This window comes from Patiria miniata, unplaced genomic scaffold (assembly GCF_015706575.1).
Source record: "Patiria miniata isolate m_02_andy unplaced genomic scaffold, ASM1570657v1 HiC_scaffold_7, whole genome shotgun sequence".
In the NCBI taxonomy this organism is placed as follows: domain Eukaryota; kingdom Metazoa; phylum Echinodermata; class Asteroidea; order Valvatida; family Asterinidae; genus Patiria; species Patiria miniata.
The window spans coordinates 25,678,969-25,699,345 of NW_024037074.1; the positions used below are offsets into that span (position 1 = coordinate 25,678,969).

The window sequence follows — 20,377 nt, forward strand, 5'->3', positions numbered from 1 at the left end:
GAATAGAGATGGCAATAGATATTAGAATTATAGTTATACATGTATGATCCAATGTTAATGGAATACTGAAGTGATTTGCGTATTGAAATCCTAGTTAACGTGCATCTCGAAGAAAAATTCCGCAATAATTTTGTCCTTATGGGGCAATTCTATCGAACACAGCATAAAACCATTGTGCTTAAAAGGTAAGTGTAATTTTTTGGTCTGGTCTGGTCTGGTCTGGTCTGGTCTGGTCTGGTCTGGGTTTTTTATGTTAGTAGAACATTTTTTTTATCGATCCACGTTATTACTATTCAAACCCATTCCTCGATTTCGTAAAGTGCTCCCTTACGAATTCTAGATGTGAATACAGGTATTTGTCCCAATCCTGTACTATGCTCATTACCAATCAGCGAACCTACGTATCATCACATACAACATTCAACGGCTTCAGACGAATTAACAATTAGTATCCATACGGCATTGGAAATTTAATCTTCACCCCAAAAGCTGCACCGAAGGCCTTAGTTTCGATGCAGATTTTAAATTAGTGTAACTGGACACAGAAAAGTATCCCTATTATCCGACATTCAATGACACCTTACGATGTAAAATGACCACGCCATGTTTTGAAAGACGCGTTTTGTATTAAGTGCATACATATTTTATTTAAACGACACACACAAGTACATGATGACCGGGTCCTTTCCTCTCCAACACATTATGAGTCTATATTGAACTTTGACAACTGTCTATAGGGTTACATCAGCTTACAGTTTAACAGTTTATGACAGACCTTAAGTAGTTTTCCAAAACAAAATCTAGATCTATCAGCAAATACGATTCTTGGCAGTGATTGTACAGAAACGCTCAAGGCTGTCTGCCCCATGGGTTTAATACAGACACAAGACTGTCCTCTTAAATCTAAACACCATGTAAACACATTCGTTTAGGGTAGCATCATCTCAGTTCAGCATTCTCTGTTTTCCTGCGCTACTTTCAAAAATGGAACTCCATTTATAGAATCACACGCTTACCATGCAGTTACACATCGTTTTTTAATCATGAATTTCCATCCACGTACCTTTTAAATACCTGTTAAATCTCCCTGTTAGTAAATTACGAAAATATAACGTGTTTTTATCATTTTGTTTGATACTCGTACTTTTGTGACACTTACAAATATTAGTTATAAAACATTTAACCACGGTTAGTTATAGAACAAGGTGAAGCGCAAAATACTGTGTAATATACCAATATCTTGAATTCCGTTAAAATACACCGTGACATACTTGGTGTTAAAATTACGCCGGTGTCCATAATTTGTCTCTTAACACTGGTGGTGTACGTCTCACACCAAATGTTTGTACAGTGAAAGTTTTTTTTTTCTTTCAAAAATACATTTGTGCTCACATGACCGCGTATCTTTCATATGAATAAATATATACATTACACGAAACCAAAATGTGAGGTTTATCGATTATACTGTCAATTATTACATCCAAATAATGTAGGTTAATTACACAACGGTAAGCTGGATATTTTTACACAAACAAGAGAAAAAATAAAAAGACTGATAAACGACTGTATACGACTATAAAGATACAAAACACATTCAGCCAAAACAATTTTTTTCTTTTTCTATCCGCCGCTGACGTGACCACCGCTAACGTGAACATTATATTATGCCAGGCAAGAACATTATATTCGTTAAAAAGAAAAGGTTTTTTTTCCTACGATCGTGACAATCCAAGGCCAGAATGCGGCAAAAGTATATTGGGTTACCATTGCATCGAGAGAAAAAATATATATATAGGCCTATATATGATTTAAAGCGGCTACTTTATCCCCGGACCACGGGAAAGGTGATATCTATTGATATCAGTTGCACAAACCGAGTAAAACAAATATACGTTAACGAAACAAAAATTTGTTTTTCAAACCAAAACAATCACGGACATTGGTAGAATGACAACTATATCTGTCAAATAAAGACTTAAAGCCTTAATTTACTTCATAAAATACGGACTCAGAGACTTTCACGTCAGTCTAAAGTCTCGGACGCTGTGAAAACTTAGTTTTAAACTGATGGGGCAACATTTCGTAAAACACTGTAACTTACTTTTGCACCAAAAAGCTACACATTAATTAAATTATACATTGAATATAGAGTTGCATGGATTTAATACTTATCAGGTTTTTGTTGCAGCTCCGTTAACAGCCTTACATGAAACAACAAAAAACACTACCCGCAACTAAATATGCATGAGAAAATCATTTTAAATTCTGCATGAGCAAGAAGTTGCCAGCACTTCTTTCGTATAAAAAGTGAGTGAAACCGAACGCATATACAAAGGGACATCTTTCATTATGTATAAGAATTGACGCAGCTCGCGATAAAGAAGTCTAAAATAAAACTGAATAAAATACGAGCATGTTAATGAAATTAACAAGGAAGATACAAGTGCATTTATTCAGGCTGACCAAAAAAATGCAACCCTGAAACATATACCTTTTTCCAAAAACGTGATCGGGGAATTTTTATGTTTTGAATATCAGATTGAAGCTGAGAGCTTTGTCTTCCAAATACTGGGAAAAAAATCATGAAAACAGCACATTGGGTTGCTGAGAAAATGCCAATTATGTAAAAGAAGTGATTTGTCATCCTTTCCAATGATGCTTCAAACAGTGAAACATGTGACTGTAAGCTCACTGAGCAAGTATCTTTCATTTTGTGCAATTTCTTTAATATTTTGACAAATTTATGATGCTGAAAAGGTTTAAAATAGAACTAAAAGAACAAGATATCTGTTCAGGTGGAAAAATAAAAGATATTTCCATCAAATTCATTTGTACTCTTGTCATAACATTATGTGCCGTGTTGTTTGCGCCACATGCATTTCGTGCACAAATTGGTACTGTGTAAATCCCTTAACTGTGGTAATGCCATTGGAATGGACCAAAAAGGAGTTGTATTACATAAATGGCATTTTTGTCAGCAACCCAATGTGCTGTTTTCATAATTTTCCAGTATTTGAAAGACAAAGCTCTCAGTTTTAATCTGATATCCAAACATAAAAAAATCACAGATCACCTTTTGTTTTTTTAAGGCAAATGTTTCAGGGTTGCTTTTTTGGGGTCACACTGGACAGCAGATAGGCCAAGTTTAAGCATGCTGTCTCTTTAACTTCACGTTTTAAAGATCTTCCCATTTTTTTCCCACTAAAAAATCTTTGTTATCTCAAATTCTGCATACGGTATTGACGTCACCGTGACGTTTTACGTACAAGCCTTCAACATCCTTGCTTGCGGGTGCAATCTTAATAGGCCTATATACAGTCCTTGAGTGAATCGTTCAAGATGGTGCTTTTAAAAAAATATCCTCCTTGCGATAAAGCAACACAACAAAACGTTTATCGATGTGAAGACAAAGACAGAGGAAGCAGGTGGCTGATGAGGTAATGACAATTCTTTTAAATAAACTAGAACTTTGATGAGATTTGAAAGCCATTTGCATCAATTTTCTATTAAAGAAAAGAAAAGAAAAGAACTTTTTCTTGGTCCCTGAAAAAATAGTTTATGTTTTACAAAACTCAAGTGTGTTATTTTCACATAACTTTTTATATTTACATCACTTTGTACACAACACGTTTTTACATTTTTGTTATTATTGTTTTGTTTTTTTACAGTTTCTGGAGGCAATGCTAATCATGGAACAACCGCATATGGGCTACATTTGCTTCAAAAACATGCATGGAGGAATGGCGCATTGAATAATTGGTCGATGGATGTAGTGAAGCAGCAGCGAAGCGCATGGAAGTATTTTTTGTAACTTACTCTCGTAGACATTTAACTGTCGTATAGTAATCCTTATTTAGTCCATTTGAATGGTAATCGTAACGGTGCTTAACAATGTATCGTCTTCTATGAAATGATTATATAACATTTACAAATTCTATATAGTTCTCTCGACACCAGGAACACAGGTTAAGAATGGAATGTATACTTATATTAATCATACAGGACGTTTGTATTCTTCATGCAGTGACACCGTGTGACACAGGATAACACTCGTACCGATAGAAGCATCTCTTGTCAATTCGATTTTTTTCCTTCGAATTTTCAATAAAGAACATGTTTGACCCATTTTAAATTTAAATTCGATACAATATCGAATCATTAATGCTGACATGTCATCGGGTCACCATTTTGTCTGACAATTGATGCGATATTAAATTTGCGAAAAAAAGTGACTTGTTGCTGACATGGCCTTTCAGATTCATATACATGCTGAACGGGAACATTCAAGTAAGCACGTAAACGTCTCGTTATGTCAGTGGTTTGTTTGGTCTCTTTGATCCACAGATGTATAATACCATGACACAAAACCCCACCATACACAGCACAGACGTGTAGCCGTTTTACCTTAACTCCATGGTATCACTATCATATCAGTGACAACACGAAGTAATATTATATGAGACACACACTGCTTCCCATCAAACGTATATAGGTAAACAATTATAACAAGTAGGTTCACTAGCTTTCTTACACACGGTATAGAGACTGAAAACATTATACAAACTCCATTATAATCAACTGCTTGACTATCATTTTATACGACTTTCAATTTTTCTTATTTTTAAGCACCGATCTGTAGATATACAAATATTATGAGAAGCATAGACAGTATTGTATTTAACAACTTAATGATTTCCCCCGTTAGTTTACCAACGGCAACTGGGGAAAAAATATGAAGAATTTACAGGAATCTTCAAACATCCAATCGGAAGCGACTGCACAAGATACAACAGTATAATCTCTGTCTGGTTCCCACCTGAAAACCCAGAATATTCAAGCGTCGTAATTCACGGAACCAGTCTCATCCATCAGTCATTTTTCTGAGGCAAAACTATGCAGTTTACCAGTTTAATTTGGTTCTGCGTGAGAGTCGCGGAACCGGTTCCATCCAGATGACACCGGTTCAATCCGGTCCAACAGCTGCTCAGTGATCAAAGTACGTTTCTCCTATAATCTCCATAGATGAAGCAGTCTGCATCCGCGGAGAGAAGTAAAACTTCTCAGTATGTAGCGACCTCCAACTCACACGAATGTATTCTTGCCGGTCATGTCGACGAATGGCGGGTTCTCATCAGATAATCTGGTAATAGCTTCATGAGCCTCTTTGATGACCAGTCGCTGCTGCGGCTGCCTCTGCCAGCAACCCAGCATAACCTTATAGACCTCTTTGGGGCACGCCTTCGGGCAGTCCAAAAGAATACCGTTGTGGATGTACTCGATCACCTGCAAAAATATTAGTCCAGAAAACCCGATCAGGCGAATAAAATGCTTTGATTTTGTGTTTATGTAGAAGTAGCAAGGTTCTATTGTGTGATGTTTGATTGAATTCTGAATGGCTTGGCTAGATAGCCTGAACTACGTGCCTAAGTTGGATGTGGTCAGACTTAATGTGTTTGGTTTTACTTGATATATTGTCATTCCCTCCTATTTTGCAATTGGAAGTGAGTTAATTCTGGCTTGCTTTGTTTTGACTTGACAGTTAAGTTTAGGTTATACAATTAAGGAGACAGGCTTAGTAAAATGCAACAGTCTAATATACATGTCCAGGAGGATAGCTTGAATTATGTGAGCCTGAGCCATGAGCAAATCGGTTGGACTACTTCCTGAGGTAAAGTTTGTGATAATGCGCATAAGGGCAAAACTTGAGCTGTTTTCTATCCAGAAAAACGATCTTTACTAATCATAAACAGTGCTAAATGGACACCACAAGGTATCTATATGGATACACTTGACTTTAATAGTTCGATACAGATACAACTTCAATTTTTTTCTCAAAAGCAGCAAGTTGGTAACGGTTCAAAATGACTGGAGATAAACTTGTAGTGGTTGTTACGCCAGTGTCTCACCTCGTGGTTTGAGAGTCCGTACCAAGGTTGCTTGCCGTACTCGAAGATCTCCCACAGGACCACGCCGTAGCTCCACACATCGCTCTCGATGGAGTAAGTCCGGTAGATGATGCTCTCTGGTGGCATCCAACGGACCGGTAGCATGGTGTGGCTACCAACCTGGTGAGTAAAGGGAACATGTAATATGCTTCTTTGGCAGGCTCCAAACAGGTTCGGGTAGCAGAGTAGTAACACTTCTACACCTGTTAATGATCCTGGCCTGGAATCCCACCATGTGCAATAGGGCCTCGACATCCATGTTTGAAGAGGAAATGTTATGTAGCCCAAACTGTCCAGCAATGCAACACAACATAATATCTGTATATTTAAGGTTCTATGTATAATAACATTATACAGCTGCTATTTCCAATCATCTGCACATATACCAAGTCATCATTCTGGAGCCATAGTTATTGGGGTGGTATTAATTTAAGAGGGCTATTAATTAGGATGAAGAGGGCTTCAGCCCCATCAGCACCTCCACCCCCTGCGCCTCCCCCTCCGGCCCGCTTCGGCTATTCCACCACTGTATTCCTCAGTACGGCTACAAGTATTAGACACAACATGATATTGCTGTTTAGCGACATGGTTACCCAATAAGGCAATATTAAATGGCGCAGTATTGTTAGTATTCTTGCAGCTACAAGGAAAAAGAACATTTTACTACACGGTGCTACCGCAACGTCACATGAAATGGTAATTTCTTTAATTGGTAAGTATGCCTACCCTATAGTAATCCGTGCTGTATACATCACGCGACATGCCGAAGTCGGCTATCTTGACCACCAGCTTATCTCCCACCAGGCAGTTCCTGGTGGCCATGTCTCGATGGACGAAGTGTTGGGAAGCCATGTACATCATACCGGACGCGATCTGCTTGGAGATGAAGAGCAGCTCGTTGACTGTCAGCGGGAGCAGGGCGGGGTTCTTGCTCAGGCCCAGGCACTCAGCGTCCGGTCCACGACACCTGATGGATTGAGATACGGGCGGTGAGTTACAGAGTTGCAATCAGGTCAACAAAATATCAACCACAAAACTCCTAACAAGTCAAATCGCGTAAGTCACATAGTTAGTCCGTTTTCAAGTGAGTTCACAAGCTATTTGAATGAACTGTGACAAATTTTCCATGTCAAGAACGGAAAAGTAACAATAACTTGACATGACGCAATTTTAAAGAGACAAGAAATGTCCAAGTATGTTAAAATCCCCAAAACATATTTTTATGGAACAAATATCGCAAATCCCTCACCTCACGTGATCATTTAACTCCTAAAATACCCCAAGATTTGTTTTCGGCAACCATGTCACAGTACACCCAATTGTTGGCGTCAATCTCGATTACGAGCCACACCAACAACAATCAATCAAGGCTGTGATGGGTGACCACACACCCACCTGAGGAAGTTGTTCAAATCACCGTTCTCCATGTACTCGAAGACCATCAGGAATGGCTCCTTCTCCATACAGACGCCGTAGAAGGTCACGATGTTTGCCTGTTGTAGGTTGGTCAAAAGCTCCGCTTCCCGCTCGAAGTCTTTCCTGGCATCGCCGATGGAGGCGTCTTTCAAGGTCTAGGTGAGTTAACAAACAAGAAATGCAGCTAGAATTGCGAGCGAGTTGTAGGCAAAAGCTCACTAGTCAATCACAAGTCAACCACAAGGTATGGTCGGGTCTACAGTCAAGTGACAAGCTAGATAAAAAATAAATGTTTAAAACGGCAAGCCTTTGTAAATGTTTATACCAATGGTGGGAAATATTGTGATTTGAATTACAGCTGTGGTCTTTGACCCATATACGTACAGTTCACAGAGTTAACCTTAAAAACCTACATAACATGCATTCTGGGTACTATAACCTCTAAAATCGGCCATAAGACTTTAGCGTAACACAAGACACCACAACAAAGCCAGTAAGTGATCAGCAAACGTTTTAATGACGGGCATGCATGTTTGAAAGCAGGTTTATTTTTTTAAGTATTAAGACGCTACTACATGTATCTAAGAGGTTTCGTGTGACACCAATTTGAAAGTTTGAAGCAAAACCCATCTTGCACATGGGTGTTACATGAATAAGAACATTATCTTTAAAAGGAATTGAGCATGCACTGTTCGTTTGAAAGGGGTCGCAAGAAGAGTCGTGAAACCTGTATTCTTTTCTGTTTTTGTTTACCTTAACAGCAACCATTGTGACGTCGCCCTCTGCCGGCAAGTTCTCACAGATTCCCAGACATACGACGCCGAATGCTCCTTCTCCTAGCTCGCCTAAAAAGCGCATCTGGTCCCGACTGATGTGGTGGACAGCTACAACAACAAATGAAAACCTGTATTTTTTTGTTTTTCGTCATGTTTAGGAATGCCCTTCCGGCCTCGTACTGTATTATACATTTCGGTGTCCATCTAGGTTGGTCCTTCATGACAAAATGACGTCATTTTATTATTTGCAACAGTATTTGCGAGCTGTCTACTCTTGTCTTTTTACTGAAATGCAAAGGGGATCGTTAAAGCCCGCGTGACATTAATACGTCAAGTGAATGAACAGCCCCAGATCTAATGTAAATGGAACAATGAAATTCCATCTCTAAACGAAAGCTTTTCGTCACTAGAGGCCCATATTTGGCGCAAATTCGTGTGCGTTGTTCCCCGTGTTGGTTGTGCCAATGTGCCAGATACTTTACTTCAACTTATATTTCACGTCTATAGCGTTGCAAGAGTGTGAAATGTCGGTACGAGCAAGGGCGGATCCAGAACACAATTTTGGGGGGGCCAAAAAAAATTTTGGTCCCCCCAAAAAGTGGGTGAAAAAATTACGGCGTGGGGTTCGGGGCCCGCTTAAGGGCCCCGAAAATTTTTTGGATTCTAGATGCTCTGTGGTGCGATCTGAGGCAATTTCTGACCACTTTAACCAATGTTTTTTGAGGAAAAGATGGTGGTGTACTCATTGCTTGCCTTTATTGCATTGTCACATAAAAAAAAAAAAATTGGTTTCGTTTGGGGGGGGGCCATGGCCCCCTTTGGCCCCCCCCCTGGATCCGCCCTTGGGTACGAGGCGACCTACCCGTGCCATTCCTAGGTAGGTAGTTGGGGTTGGGGATCATGCTGACCATCTCACTCTTGTCCCCTCGGCCGTTCTCCATGAAGTTCATGACGCTAAAGGGAGCCGCCGTACCGTCCTGGTTGATGCCCCGGTACAGATGCCGACTCTTGCGGTACTTGTAGCCCACGCCACTAGCCAGGAGGATCCCCACGATTAGCACCACCAAAATAATGGTCACTTTCTGTCAGGTTGGTATGATGGGGGAAAAGGTCCATGAAATTCTAATGGAAAACTGGTAGGCTTCTACCAATACACTCTGAACACGCTCGTATAAAATGGTACAGTCCTCTGTTTATTATGTCAAAGTGAATATGTCATTTCCATTTTTGAATTCTGGAACAAATGTCATTCATGTCACGAACTGTACAGTATATCCAAAAAAAAGTGTCCGTCTAAAACTATTATTGAAATAACTACAAAACCATGAGGTCAATTTTGAAAATGTTTAATTGTGCAGATACTCCTTATCATTGGCCTAAAACCATATGAGTTTCATTTAATTTCAGTCGCGCATCACTACACAATTATCAATTGATCACAACAACATTTTTGGACACTGTGACCAAGTTCCTTGCCTTGTTCAATTTTAGTTTTGTGTTAAGTAAGCTGTGTAGACCTAAGTAGACCTAAGCTGTGTAAAATACTTAAGTAAGCTGTGTAAAATTCTCCTGACGATGACCAGAGCAGGCTAGTCGAAACGTTGAGACCAAAGACAAGTTCTTTTAGAACTTAAAGCAGGACTGTTCTTATCAGAACAAAAACTACTCAGCGAAAGTTGATAATAAGCAGGACAAGTTCTTTTGAAGAACTAAATATCTTCTAAGCAGTAGTTATTACCACATGGGGTTACCGCAAACCGAAAGGATACCGATACTCCACCATGCAAAGCCTTAAATCTTATATAAAATCCTTCATTTAGTGAAAAGGGCTGCGTCAGCCTTTTTTCACAACATGCAGGATTTTACACAACTTAATTATCACATCACTGAAATAGACTAAAGCATGGACCTTGGTCACAGTGTCCAAAAATAGTGTTGTGCTCAAATTAAATGACTGAAAGTAAATGAAACTCATAGAGATTGAGGCCAAGATTTAGGAGTATCTGCACAACCAATACATTTCAAAATTGACCTCATGGTATTGTAGCTACATTAAAAACAGTCTGACGGACACTTTTTCTGGGACATATTGTAGCGTCATATTTATCCTGCAATTGTCAATTTCAGTCCCTACTGATTGTGTTGCTCATTGCAACTGATAATGCTATAGGTCACGAGAGCCAAAGTCAGTTTTGTCCAGTGCAAGTGTTAGGTTGTCGCTGTAATTAAGCTTGGCTGTCGACGATCATATATACGCATATGCTTTGAACCATGATCGTGCAAGAAGTACACACATTCCAGGTATCTTTCACATCAATGAAACACATATCAATCGGCCAACACTAACAACAGAATGCAGGTAACTTTTGTTAGAGTCGCTGCGTGGTGGACTACTGGTTCTAAAATTGCCGATTCTTTTTTTTTCTAAATGTGATCAAATCTTCCCTTTTCCAGAAAATCCAGAGTTTTCGATTAAAACGTGCAGTGGGACTCTAATCTGAAACTTGATGCCAAAATAAAAATTATAAATCGTATTAACTGTGTGCTCTATTCCTTATGAAATCGCCATGGAATAATATGGTACCGTTTCTGCGTTAAAAAAAAGCATAAACCAACTGAAGTAAAATGTATTTCAGCTTATTTTCATTCCTCATTCTGTCATATTTCCTACCGAAACTCAATGTGAATATTTAATGTGTGAAGACGTTTCTGTGGTTTCCTACACTGACAAATTAATCTGAAATATGCAATATTCGGTGTTGATCTTAGTAGCAACTGTAGTTACTTTGGTGTTTAGTTTTAACGACATTTTTGCCCCTGGGAAATGTATGTACCAGGAACAGCAAATAGGCATACGTGTAGGCAAACAAAAGACATTTGCGAACATTATAATAAGAGAATGACACATAGTTCCTCAGCAAGTGTTTTACTTTTGAGCGTGCAACATCATCTTCAAACACGGTGTGCAAATTGAGAAGAGGAGAAACAATGTAAAATGGAAAGTCAACGTGACAGTGTCACCGTGTAAGAGAGATCATGATAAAACAACATTCATTCAAGAAAACATAAAATATAGCTTTTGAAAACTGAATATTGGAATTCAGACATTCTAAGCCTTCCCTCATTTTTCTTGACTTGAACAAAATATTGTATCGCGAATATTCCAAAGCTCGCGTGATTTTTTTAATGCTTAGACTTTAACATCTCCCCGTCTTCATGTGAACAATTCTACGCTCCTGTAGCGTGACTTCGTTTTTGCGTATTAATTCGATGACACATAACTGGCCTTTTTATTTTCTCTCTACTTTTTGATCTTGTAAGACATTTAGGATTAATGCACAACCTGTCTGGCAACTTATAAGTCTCGGTGAGCCTGGAGTATGGTTCAGGAATGATGCCTTTCGGGTCACAAAACATTACATTGAAAGGACTGTCAGAGTGCTATACTTACTGTAATGAGTGAGGTAGATTCCGTGGGAATGGAGACGGAAGGGGGCAGTGCGGAACTCATGGGGGCGTTTGGGATCGGACTTTCCCGATCATCGGGGATAACATCGATCTTTTTCACTTTGAGGGGGCAGAACAAGAATGGAAAAAAACATGGCAACATAAAATGAATAAGAACTGAAACAAAAAGAGTCACCAGCATTCTCACAATAATTACATCAACGCTTGAAAAAAAAATAACGAGAAATCATAATTTTGTGAACAAAGATGAAAAACAGCCCTGCAAATGAATGAATTACAAATGGTTAAATGAATTATGGAGACTTCGGATTAGTTGACATGCATAAGCCATGGTGATGAAACGAACAACAACAGAGAATAACAGATCGTGATTAACAAGCATGCTGGAAATGAAAACAGAGAGAATCACGCCATGCAAACCAGTCACACTGAGGTTAAAATATTACCAGTTTCACAGCGACTGCGGTTGTTAGTCCACGTCACGAAAGAATATAAACAAAACCGCGTTTCTCTGTGCTGTCCACCTAAAAGTGCACTGGGCGTGGCACTGGATACGAATGACTGTGACGTGTCAGGGTCTTCATTCTGTGATTGGCCTAGCATTCATCTGATTTGCATACCTGCACCAATCGCATCCTCTGATTGGACGCACTGTAATATTTTTCTTCGTTTCTTTCGTGACGTGACCAAGAAAATACTTACTTGCATAGCACTATTTTTCTCCATCTCTTCCAAGGGTTGCAATGTTTCAATACGGGGACGATCCTTGACGGTTGTGCCGTGAGTTTTAGGAGTGTTCGGTGACGGGAATTTATCCCCTACACCGCATACGGGCAGCGTGAGAAATAAGACACAGGTATACACAAAAAGAGTAGAGTATCGTGACAGCACAGAGACCCGCTAAAATATGACGCACAGTCCCGAACTTTGTGAGATTTTGTCCGTTCTTTTGAAAACATGACGTGGTAAGACCTGGCAATAAGCGTATTTTCAAATAAGTGAGGAACCTGCACAGTTTTGCACATTAATTTTGTTCCATTCTATTTGGTCTTCTTGGGTAAAGTTAGACAGTTTTCTCAAAAAGACTTTCACTTTTTAATGCTTATGATTAAAGATTAGTGTCAAATAGGCCCCTTTTGCCGACTAAAAACAAAAATTGGCTGGACTCAGACCAGAGCCTTTGATTTTGCATTTCGATATCGAGATAACAAAATAACAAGTTGTGCATTTGAGTGACGAAAAAGGACGGCCAAAATCTCACAAGTCACCGAAGAAACGGAAAGGATGTTTCACCAGAACTAGGGTTAATTAGTAACTGAAAAGAAGCAAGTTGTTAATTTGCCTTAAACTAAAAGCACAGCAAAGTCAGTTTTATAGATATAAGTGAACGAGGATGCACTATCTGACCTTTGACACAGAAGTTACGTAATATCACAAAGCGGGAGAGACGCATAAGACGATCAATTCCCACCACCAGAAAAAATACATTCACCAAGATATTGACAAGATTCTATGAGAGATCTATATTGCCTTATTCAGAAAATTTCCGTTCTTTGCCAAATTATGTAGTATCGGAACAATTGTATGATTTGCATAAGCAGATTAAACGTCAAGTTTTCGGGCAAACTGCATCCTCGCTCACAATCTCAAACTCAATCTTAATGTCTGCTGGCAAATAATATATCTCAATTGCCCGAAACTCAAATCAAAAATCCGTTAGTATCAATAGTTGGAGAGAGCGGGCTCGTCTATCCTGAACTTTGGTTTTTGTTACAATGGTAAACCATCCTTGATTTGGGCAAAAACATCATCCCAAGCATCTATGCTGAATTTTGTTTTCTTTCATATCAAATTCCGATACATCATTATATCACTCACCAAAGAACAAATTAGACTAGCTCTTGGATAATAACCTCCCACCACAAATGAAAACGTATATGTAATAACCAATGGAAATATAAAAACATTCGAAGACATTCTACAGCGCCCATGTGAAAATGGGAGGCTTGTTGGCTCTTGGTGGCAGCAAATATATTCATCACGCTACTGATACTCGGTACGTACCAACCTCGTCCCCATTGCTTACTTTATTTCTAACCTCGTTTCTAATTGTAGCCCTGGATAGGAAACTTTCTTCCTGTATCCTGATTCGATACCGCAATTGGCTAGTAATGGATTTTTATCGTGTACTTGGTGTTGTTATTTCCAACGTGCACTACGTGTTTTCACGGTCATTGTAATTATAACGTCCACGCCTTCTCACAAATACTCTTTTCCTTTCCAATTTGCTAATATTAATACGAAATATGATATTGCACATTGGCGGGATAAGATTGTAACATTTTAACTTCGAAAACAATCGTGTTTTCGTAACTCACGGCGCGACGAATTGATTGTGTTTTTACCCCAGACACAGCATACAAAAACAAACGCTTATGTAACGTACAGGTAGGCACCAGACTATTCCTCATTTGCATACGTGTTCAAACATTTTGCACATGCAAAATGATCCAATATCAGGGTGAGAGAGCAGGTAGTGGTGGGCGCGTACTGCTCGACACCCCGGGGACGAGGTTGCGGTACGTACGCACTCGGGTACGGTACAATTTGCTTTAAGAGTGCTCACACAACGAGACAGAATCGGTTGGCCAAAGTTTTTGCTTTCACCAAGAGTCCCAAGTAAGTTTTGTTTACACCACAAAGAATTAGTTTCTTAATTATTTCACACAAAACACTCGTTATTATGGCGCTTTGCATCAACAAGAAAAATCGTATGCTGATCTATAGGCCTAAAAGCGAATTGTCAGAAAAGGCTCAAAAAATGGGACGTTTTAGAAAATACACAAACACATTAATATAAGTGCAATCAAATATTAAAAATATTTATAACGGTAACTTTTACGCATTATGCTTTTAGTTTCCCTGATGAGATATTTGCAAAATCATGCGGAAAGGTTTGACTTATCGTCAAAAGATAAGCTGTTTGCGAGTTAAACTGTGAATACTGGACTTGGGATTCCAAAAGTAGATACATTTTGGCTGTTGCACTTGATTCGGGAAAATCATGCGCCAGACGACATCCAGCTCTGGGTAGGTGTGACTGTCCTTGTTGTCATTTTCGACTATTGTAAACGCAACATTGGTACATGGCATGTATTAACACGACCGAATGAAAGATGCCCTCTTATAATGTGTGACCGCAAGAACATCCTTATTTAAGAGATTTGAAAGTTAAAGGGGCTAAACATGTTGTCAGGGTATCAAAGATTACTCAGATTTATCTCACATTGTTCGCAGGTCATGGCCTATCGCGACATAGAATGTAAAATTCGAATTCGAAAGAAGAAAAGATTGACATACCAGGGTGGGGTATGAAGATGGCTTGAAGTTCTTTCTCGTCATTACCCAGTAGGTTTGTGGTGACAAGTGTATAATTAGCGTTATCCACATGCGAAGGGGTCTTGAAGTACAAGCAGCCCTCCATGGAGTTACTCAGCGGTTCAGATTGGAAGGGCGACAGCTGCAAGAAGTCTTCGTTCTTGGTGCTGATCCCATCAGAGATGAAGAAGACGTCATTCTTGTAGAAGGTGATGTTTGGTTGAGGAATTCCCCTCACTTCAAAGTATATACAGACGTGAAATGACTTCCTCAGTTCCAAAGTAATAATTTGTGGTTTACCTGAAAGGAAGATACACCTCAAACTTTGAATATCTAAGTATAGCATTTTTGTAGGTTCTTGTATTCAGGGAATTAAATAGGGGTATACAAGTCAACGGATTGCATTGTGTCAAATCGAGTAAATGTACTGCTAATGTTTATAAGAGTCCGAGATCTTACTTTGTATGACTAGACGGACGCTTTGTACATTCTGTCCTCTCTCGTTGGAGGCGGTGCAGTCCAGCTTTCCAGTGTCCTCCCCCGTCGCTCCTGACACCTTCAGTGTCCTGCCTCCGTCAGGCTGGTCCACCACCGTGAAGTTGCTGATGCTGCCGTCCCGCTCAAGCTGCCTCGTGTCCCACTCGATCTGTGGGGCCGGCCCGCCCGTGGCCCGGCAAGTCACCTCGAACTCCCCGGTGTTGTTGAAGATAAAGTTGTGTTGACTCACTCGCGCGGTGGGTAAAGCTGCGACAATGGCGGTGGATTTTAAAAGGTTGAAGATCACGGATTACACAGTCCACCCATTCTCTTGATTTGTTAAGATCGCGACTCATCGGACATCCTCTTGTTTCTTTCTCATCCTTTGAGTTACATTTACCACTCAATAACGAACGTCTCCACCACTGCCAAACAGTGTTATGGCAAACCAACCAATACATGTATATTTCATTGTATATAATACCCATTGCAAAGGGACTTTCTATGTTGTCAAAACGTGGAGCACAGTGTAGTTCTGAGAGCATGCAACCTAGTATCTAAGAACGCGGCAACAAAGCTTTTCTAAGCATTTGAGTAGAAACAAAACAAAGTAGTACTTAGGTCGCCAGCATAATCTTCCTTAATAAAAGGAAAACCTTCAGGTACAGTGCATGCTAGGTTTATTTTATTTGCACAGCCTTCGCGGAATATGTCATCGAGCAAAACAAGCTGAGATACTTACTACACGTTCCGTTTGGTTCGGTAATGTCTACCAGGTTAGTAAGCTGGCCTGTAGTCGGGTCCCGGCAAGTCGGCGTGCCCAAGTCAATCGAAACTTGACTCGGAAGGTTCTTGGGAACCAGCCAATATATGGCGCAAGCGCAAAGTAGTGGGTTGCCCGTGACATCCCTGATTATAGTGGACAATGAAAAGAAAATAATTATGAAAGTCAACACTTGGGATGATAAACGAGGACGAGACATCGCCTCGTTCTCCTAAAGTTTTGCAAAAATAGTTCGGACTAGAGTTATTTTTTGTATGAACCCTTCAACTTCATGAAAGTAATGGAAAAGAGACGTTCGATTTTGCATGTGGCAGCATACTTCGCTGGTACCAGAGTCGTAGAATGGTCCTACGGCAAAATGCACAGAGCGTAAAGGAAATCATACTTTTTTTTGGGGGGGGGGGTGTTTTCATGGACTGTTCAAACATGTTTCCGGTCATCACTATGACGTCACAAATATGTTTGTGCCAACTACTCGTCCCTAGGTCGGCGTGCATGTACTATATGCTTCTGGGCTCTGATTTGTTACACAAAGACTGGTTCGTCATATACTTCGTGATTGGGTCTAGGGAACAGGTAAAAGAACACAGCATAATTGGTTCCCACTGCAAGTGGCAGAACAACACAATCATTTAACCGGCTGCAGTGTACCAGTCAAATTACCTCTGGCCATCTTTAGGCCTATGACGTGCTAATACGGCACAATATCACTCATTAGTCGAAAAGAGCAGCCATAAATTACTGGGACATACTCCTTATGTCATGACATAAGGTTTATAGACCTACTTAAGTCCGTCAATAATAAAAATGAAGTAATGTTGCATGATAAAGGAATGGAGTACCGGTATAGTGGTCTGGACGGTGAAATTTGCTTTATCGCTGTAATTGTCACACACTAACTACTCACAGTTTTTTCAATGCGTTGATAATATTTTTGAAGGGCTTCCATGGCAACGTCTCTAGCTTATTTCTGCTGAAATCTCTGAAACAAGCAAACAGACCAAGTTCAATGATTTCAACTTGACATTAAGCGATGCAGCTGATGTGTTAGCATAGCGAGAAGAGCCGGGTTACGGGCTCATCAGAATACCCTGCATGATATATTGATCAGATTCGCCATTCAATGCTTGCTGTGCACTTGAGCCTAGCCTTGTAAATAGGTAAGATTGGGTAGCTAGCCTGGTATAGGTCTTTACATGTGGCAGTCACAGCACACACACAATTCCGACACTCAGTGATCGATTAAGCATCGTTCCAACCTCTCACTGTTGGCGAGCGATCCCGCCGTGCATTTCCTGTCCATTATGCATTTCGGTTGAGTACCGAGAATTCGTCACTGCAAAGGAGGTTGTCGACGCATACACATATGGCGTCATTCGTTTTGACATATTTTAATATTAACCGTGAAAGAGACATTAGTTCAAACAAAATACCGTATATTTGAAAATTATAGTGAAAAAATAATTCGATCAACAAAAATAGATCGTGTGATCATTAATACTGTATTGTCTTGTTCGCTAAAAAAATTTAATATAAAAGTATCGATAATATTGGGGGATAAGGTTCATTCTTATGCTCTCCACAAAAGCATTTACTTACATCTGAAAAAGGTTCGGAGTTTCCAAAAAGGCATCATCTGCTATGTGCCGTAAGCCACTACGAGATAATTCACTGCAAAAAGACAAAAAACACGAAAGATGTTCAACAACGACATCTTAACCTTCTGGCGTCATGAGGCCTATGGGTAACTCCACCTTGGTTTAAGCACAAAGTACCCCATGACTACCTTAATCATGGTACGTGACGAAATCACAATAAAAGTGATTTGGAACATATCTTTTCTGGCTCAATAAAAGTCTCCTCGGCCTTCTCTGTTAAGCGGTTTTGCGTAGGACTTGCAGGGGAACTTTACGTCGTAAAGCACAGGATATATTTACATATCAACATAATTATCAACGGAACGGCTCTGATGAGCTTTGACTGCCAAATAACGAAATGTGAGCAAGGGCGGATCCAGGGGGGGGGGCCCAAAGGGGGCCATGCCCCCCCCCCCCCGAAAAAAAAAACGAAACCATTTTTTTTTTAAATTTTATGTGACATTGCAATAAAGGCAGGCAATGCGTACACCACCATCTTTTCCTCAAAATAACATTGGTTAAAGTGGTCAGAAATTGCCTCAGATCGCACCACAGTGCATCTAGAATCCAAAAAAATTTCGGGGCCCTTAAGCGGGCCCCGAACCCCACGCCGTAATTTTTTTGACCCACTTTTTGGGGGACCAAAAATTGTTTTGGGCCCCTCCCAAAATTGTGTTCTGGATCCGCCCTTGAATGTGAGGACCATCGTGCCTCTCCTTTATCGCCCTCTACCGGTGTCAATGAGGCCGTACGTGAAGGTGATCGTACAGGAAGTGTCAGATGGCAGATTAATATTTAAAAAATCAATTCTTAAAGAGGATAACAAAACTCAATACATGCAGCAGTTCACCACTTCGTTTATTTATATTCATGTTTTTATGGTAAAATTTTAAGTGACAACGGCGACGTATAAGCCTACCTAAAAGTTTGATGTACTTCGTGGACAGCGATGTTATAATGAGTTACACCCAGTGTTAAGTCTCAGTACTTATTATTGTCGGACGGTACGAAAGTTAGGTGAATATGTTCCGATACAAAATTCTTCATATTGAAATGAAATACACATATATAAGTATAGGCATTTCTTTGAATGGTTATCCCTGTACAAGGAGCTGGAGCAGCCAGAAACATATTGAAGTAGAACATCAAAGTTCAACTATAGAAAACAACAGCAGACAAACAACGTACCAACCTACAAACAACTATATTTAACACTGAATTGAATTCTGTATTCACGACCGCGCAAGAAACGATCCAAAAGAAATCCAGTTTTAAGTGGTAGCTTATGCTTTATCGCGTCAGTAAACTTCCCAGAGTGGTTTGTTTTTGTCTCAGCCCTTGAAGAAAATCGGCTGAGGGCATGAGAGACGAGACATAATTGGCGTTTGATGTCTTCGCTTTACGTTAGCGCCGACCCTGGCCTTTCAGTATAACGTCTGCCATCAATTCAGCCCTTCGCCTTTCATCTCGTCAAATCTAAACGTTAATTTCCCTGGATTTTTTCCTACTTTAGGGGGATGGCGGAAGATCTGTGCTTGTTTGTGAACTGGGATCCTGCGATAAACAGGGTCTATCGGCGCCGGGGTCTGAGCAGCGTGATGGCAGCGGGTTGGTGATCGGGGATGATGAAGACAAATGCCCCACTGTCAGAACCTCGCTAACCGCCATCCATAACCCATCAGTCTATAGTAGCTGTCGAATGTTTTATCTGTAACAGCCTCTTCTGTAGACCGAGAATTTGTAAGTAAGAGGCTCTTACATGGTCAGCTTATAAAACTCATTCCTACGGTCTGACAAAGTCGTCTGGTCGATATTCTTGAAACAACATGTTTTCCCGAATAAGTGTGTCAATGAAATCACTTTGCATATTTCGTCCTGTATAGATGTTTTTGTCAGTGTATTCTTTCGCTTCCTCGAAGTTCCACACTGAATGCAAACGTTGCATCGGTTCCATCCTTTCATTTGAGTATTAAAAACAGATGCCGAAGAACGAACTTTTAAAAACGAGAAATCTTCGTAATAACTTTAGACCTCAACAATTAATGGTTCACATCTTCACAAAGAAGCTGTGTCATTTGACTTTTGCGATTGGAGCAAATGATTTTCAAAACAAATTACAAAAGCCAAAATGTCTCAAAGTCTTATCATACTTACAGTGTTTCCAAATGTTCCATATCTCTGAACGAATCACCTGTCAGCTCTGTAAAATTCCTTTGGTTGCGAATAGTCCTAGAAAAGATAAGCAGACAAAAAGTGTTATAAGATCAAATAGCTGCTGAACGCTAGCAAAGCACTGATCAAAACGTGCTTAAGGGAGTGTTTGAAAAATGTATTATGTCTATTTGTGGGCTCCGTGCGCCAACAAAGAGGGCGCTCTTTTACATAGCAACGACGTCACATGGGCGGGACATTTAGCTGGTTGACGCGCACCGTTCCTTGTGTGTGACGCACGTACACCAGGGGATTTGTACTATGTACATGCAGTGGTACGGCCGC

At 40.0% G+C, this 20,377-nt stretch overlaps 1 protein-coding gene across 2 annotated transcripts; it reads right to left on the bottom strand.

Annotated features, from left to right (window-relative positions):
- Positions 1-620: 620 nt before the first annotated feature.
- LOC119745479 (BDNF/NT-3 growth factors receptor-like) lies at positions 621-20,104 on the bottom strand. 2 transcript variants are annotated; one of them, XM_038221844.1, is made up of 13 exons: positions 20,036-20,104; positions 17,844-17,915; positions 17,152-17,226; positions 16,203-16,369; positions 15,443-15,727; positions 14,966-15,283; positions 11,589-11,704; positions 9,000-9,219; positions 8,115-8,245; positions 7,341-7,516; positions 6,672-6,912; positions 5,907-6,065; positions 621-5,283 (listed from the first exon to the last, which is right to left on the bottom strand). In XM_038221844.1, exons 1-13 carry the CDS (start codon positions 20,053-20,055, stop codon positions 5,083-5,085), a joined length of 2,181 nt encoding a protein of 726 aa, XP_038077772.1. In that variant the 5' UTR covers positions 20,056-20,104; the 3' UTR covers positions 621-5,082. The 2 variants fall into 2 exon arrangements, with proteins under 2 accessions (XP_038077772.1, XP_038077773.1); XM_038221845.1 differs by lacking the exon at positions 11,589-11,704 and adding an exon at positions 12,308-12,423.
- Between the last annotated feature and the right edge of the window lie 273 nt (positions 20,105-20,377).

Excerpts from the sequence above, each read along its gene's own strand:
- LOC119745479 (XM_038221844.1), bottom strand. The coding sequence starts at position 20,055 with ATGGAACATTTGGAAACACT. Across the intron at positions 16,370-17,151 it reads ATCAACGCATTGAAAAAACT|GGATGTCACGGGCAACCCAC; the intron begins GTGAGTAGTTAG and ends CACTATAATCAG. Across the intron at positions 7,517-8,114 it reads TCACAATGGTTGCTGTTAAG|ACCTTGAAAGACGCCTCCAT; the intron begins GTAAACAAAAAC and ends TAACTCACCTAG.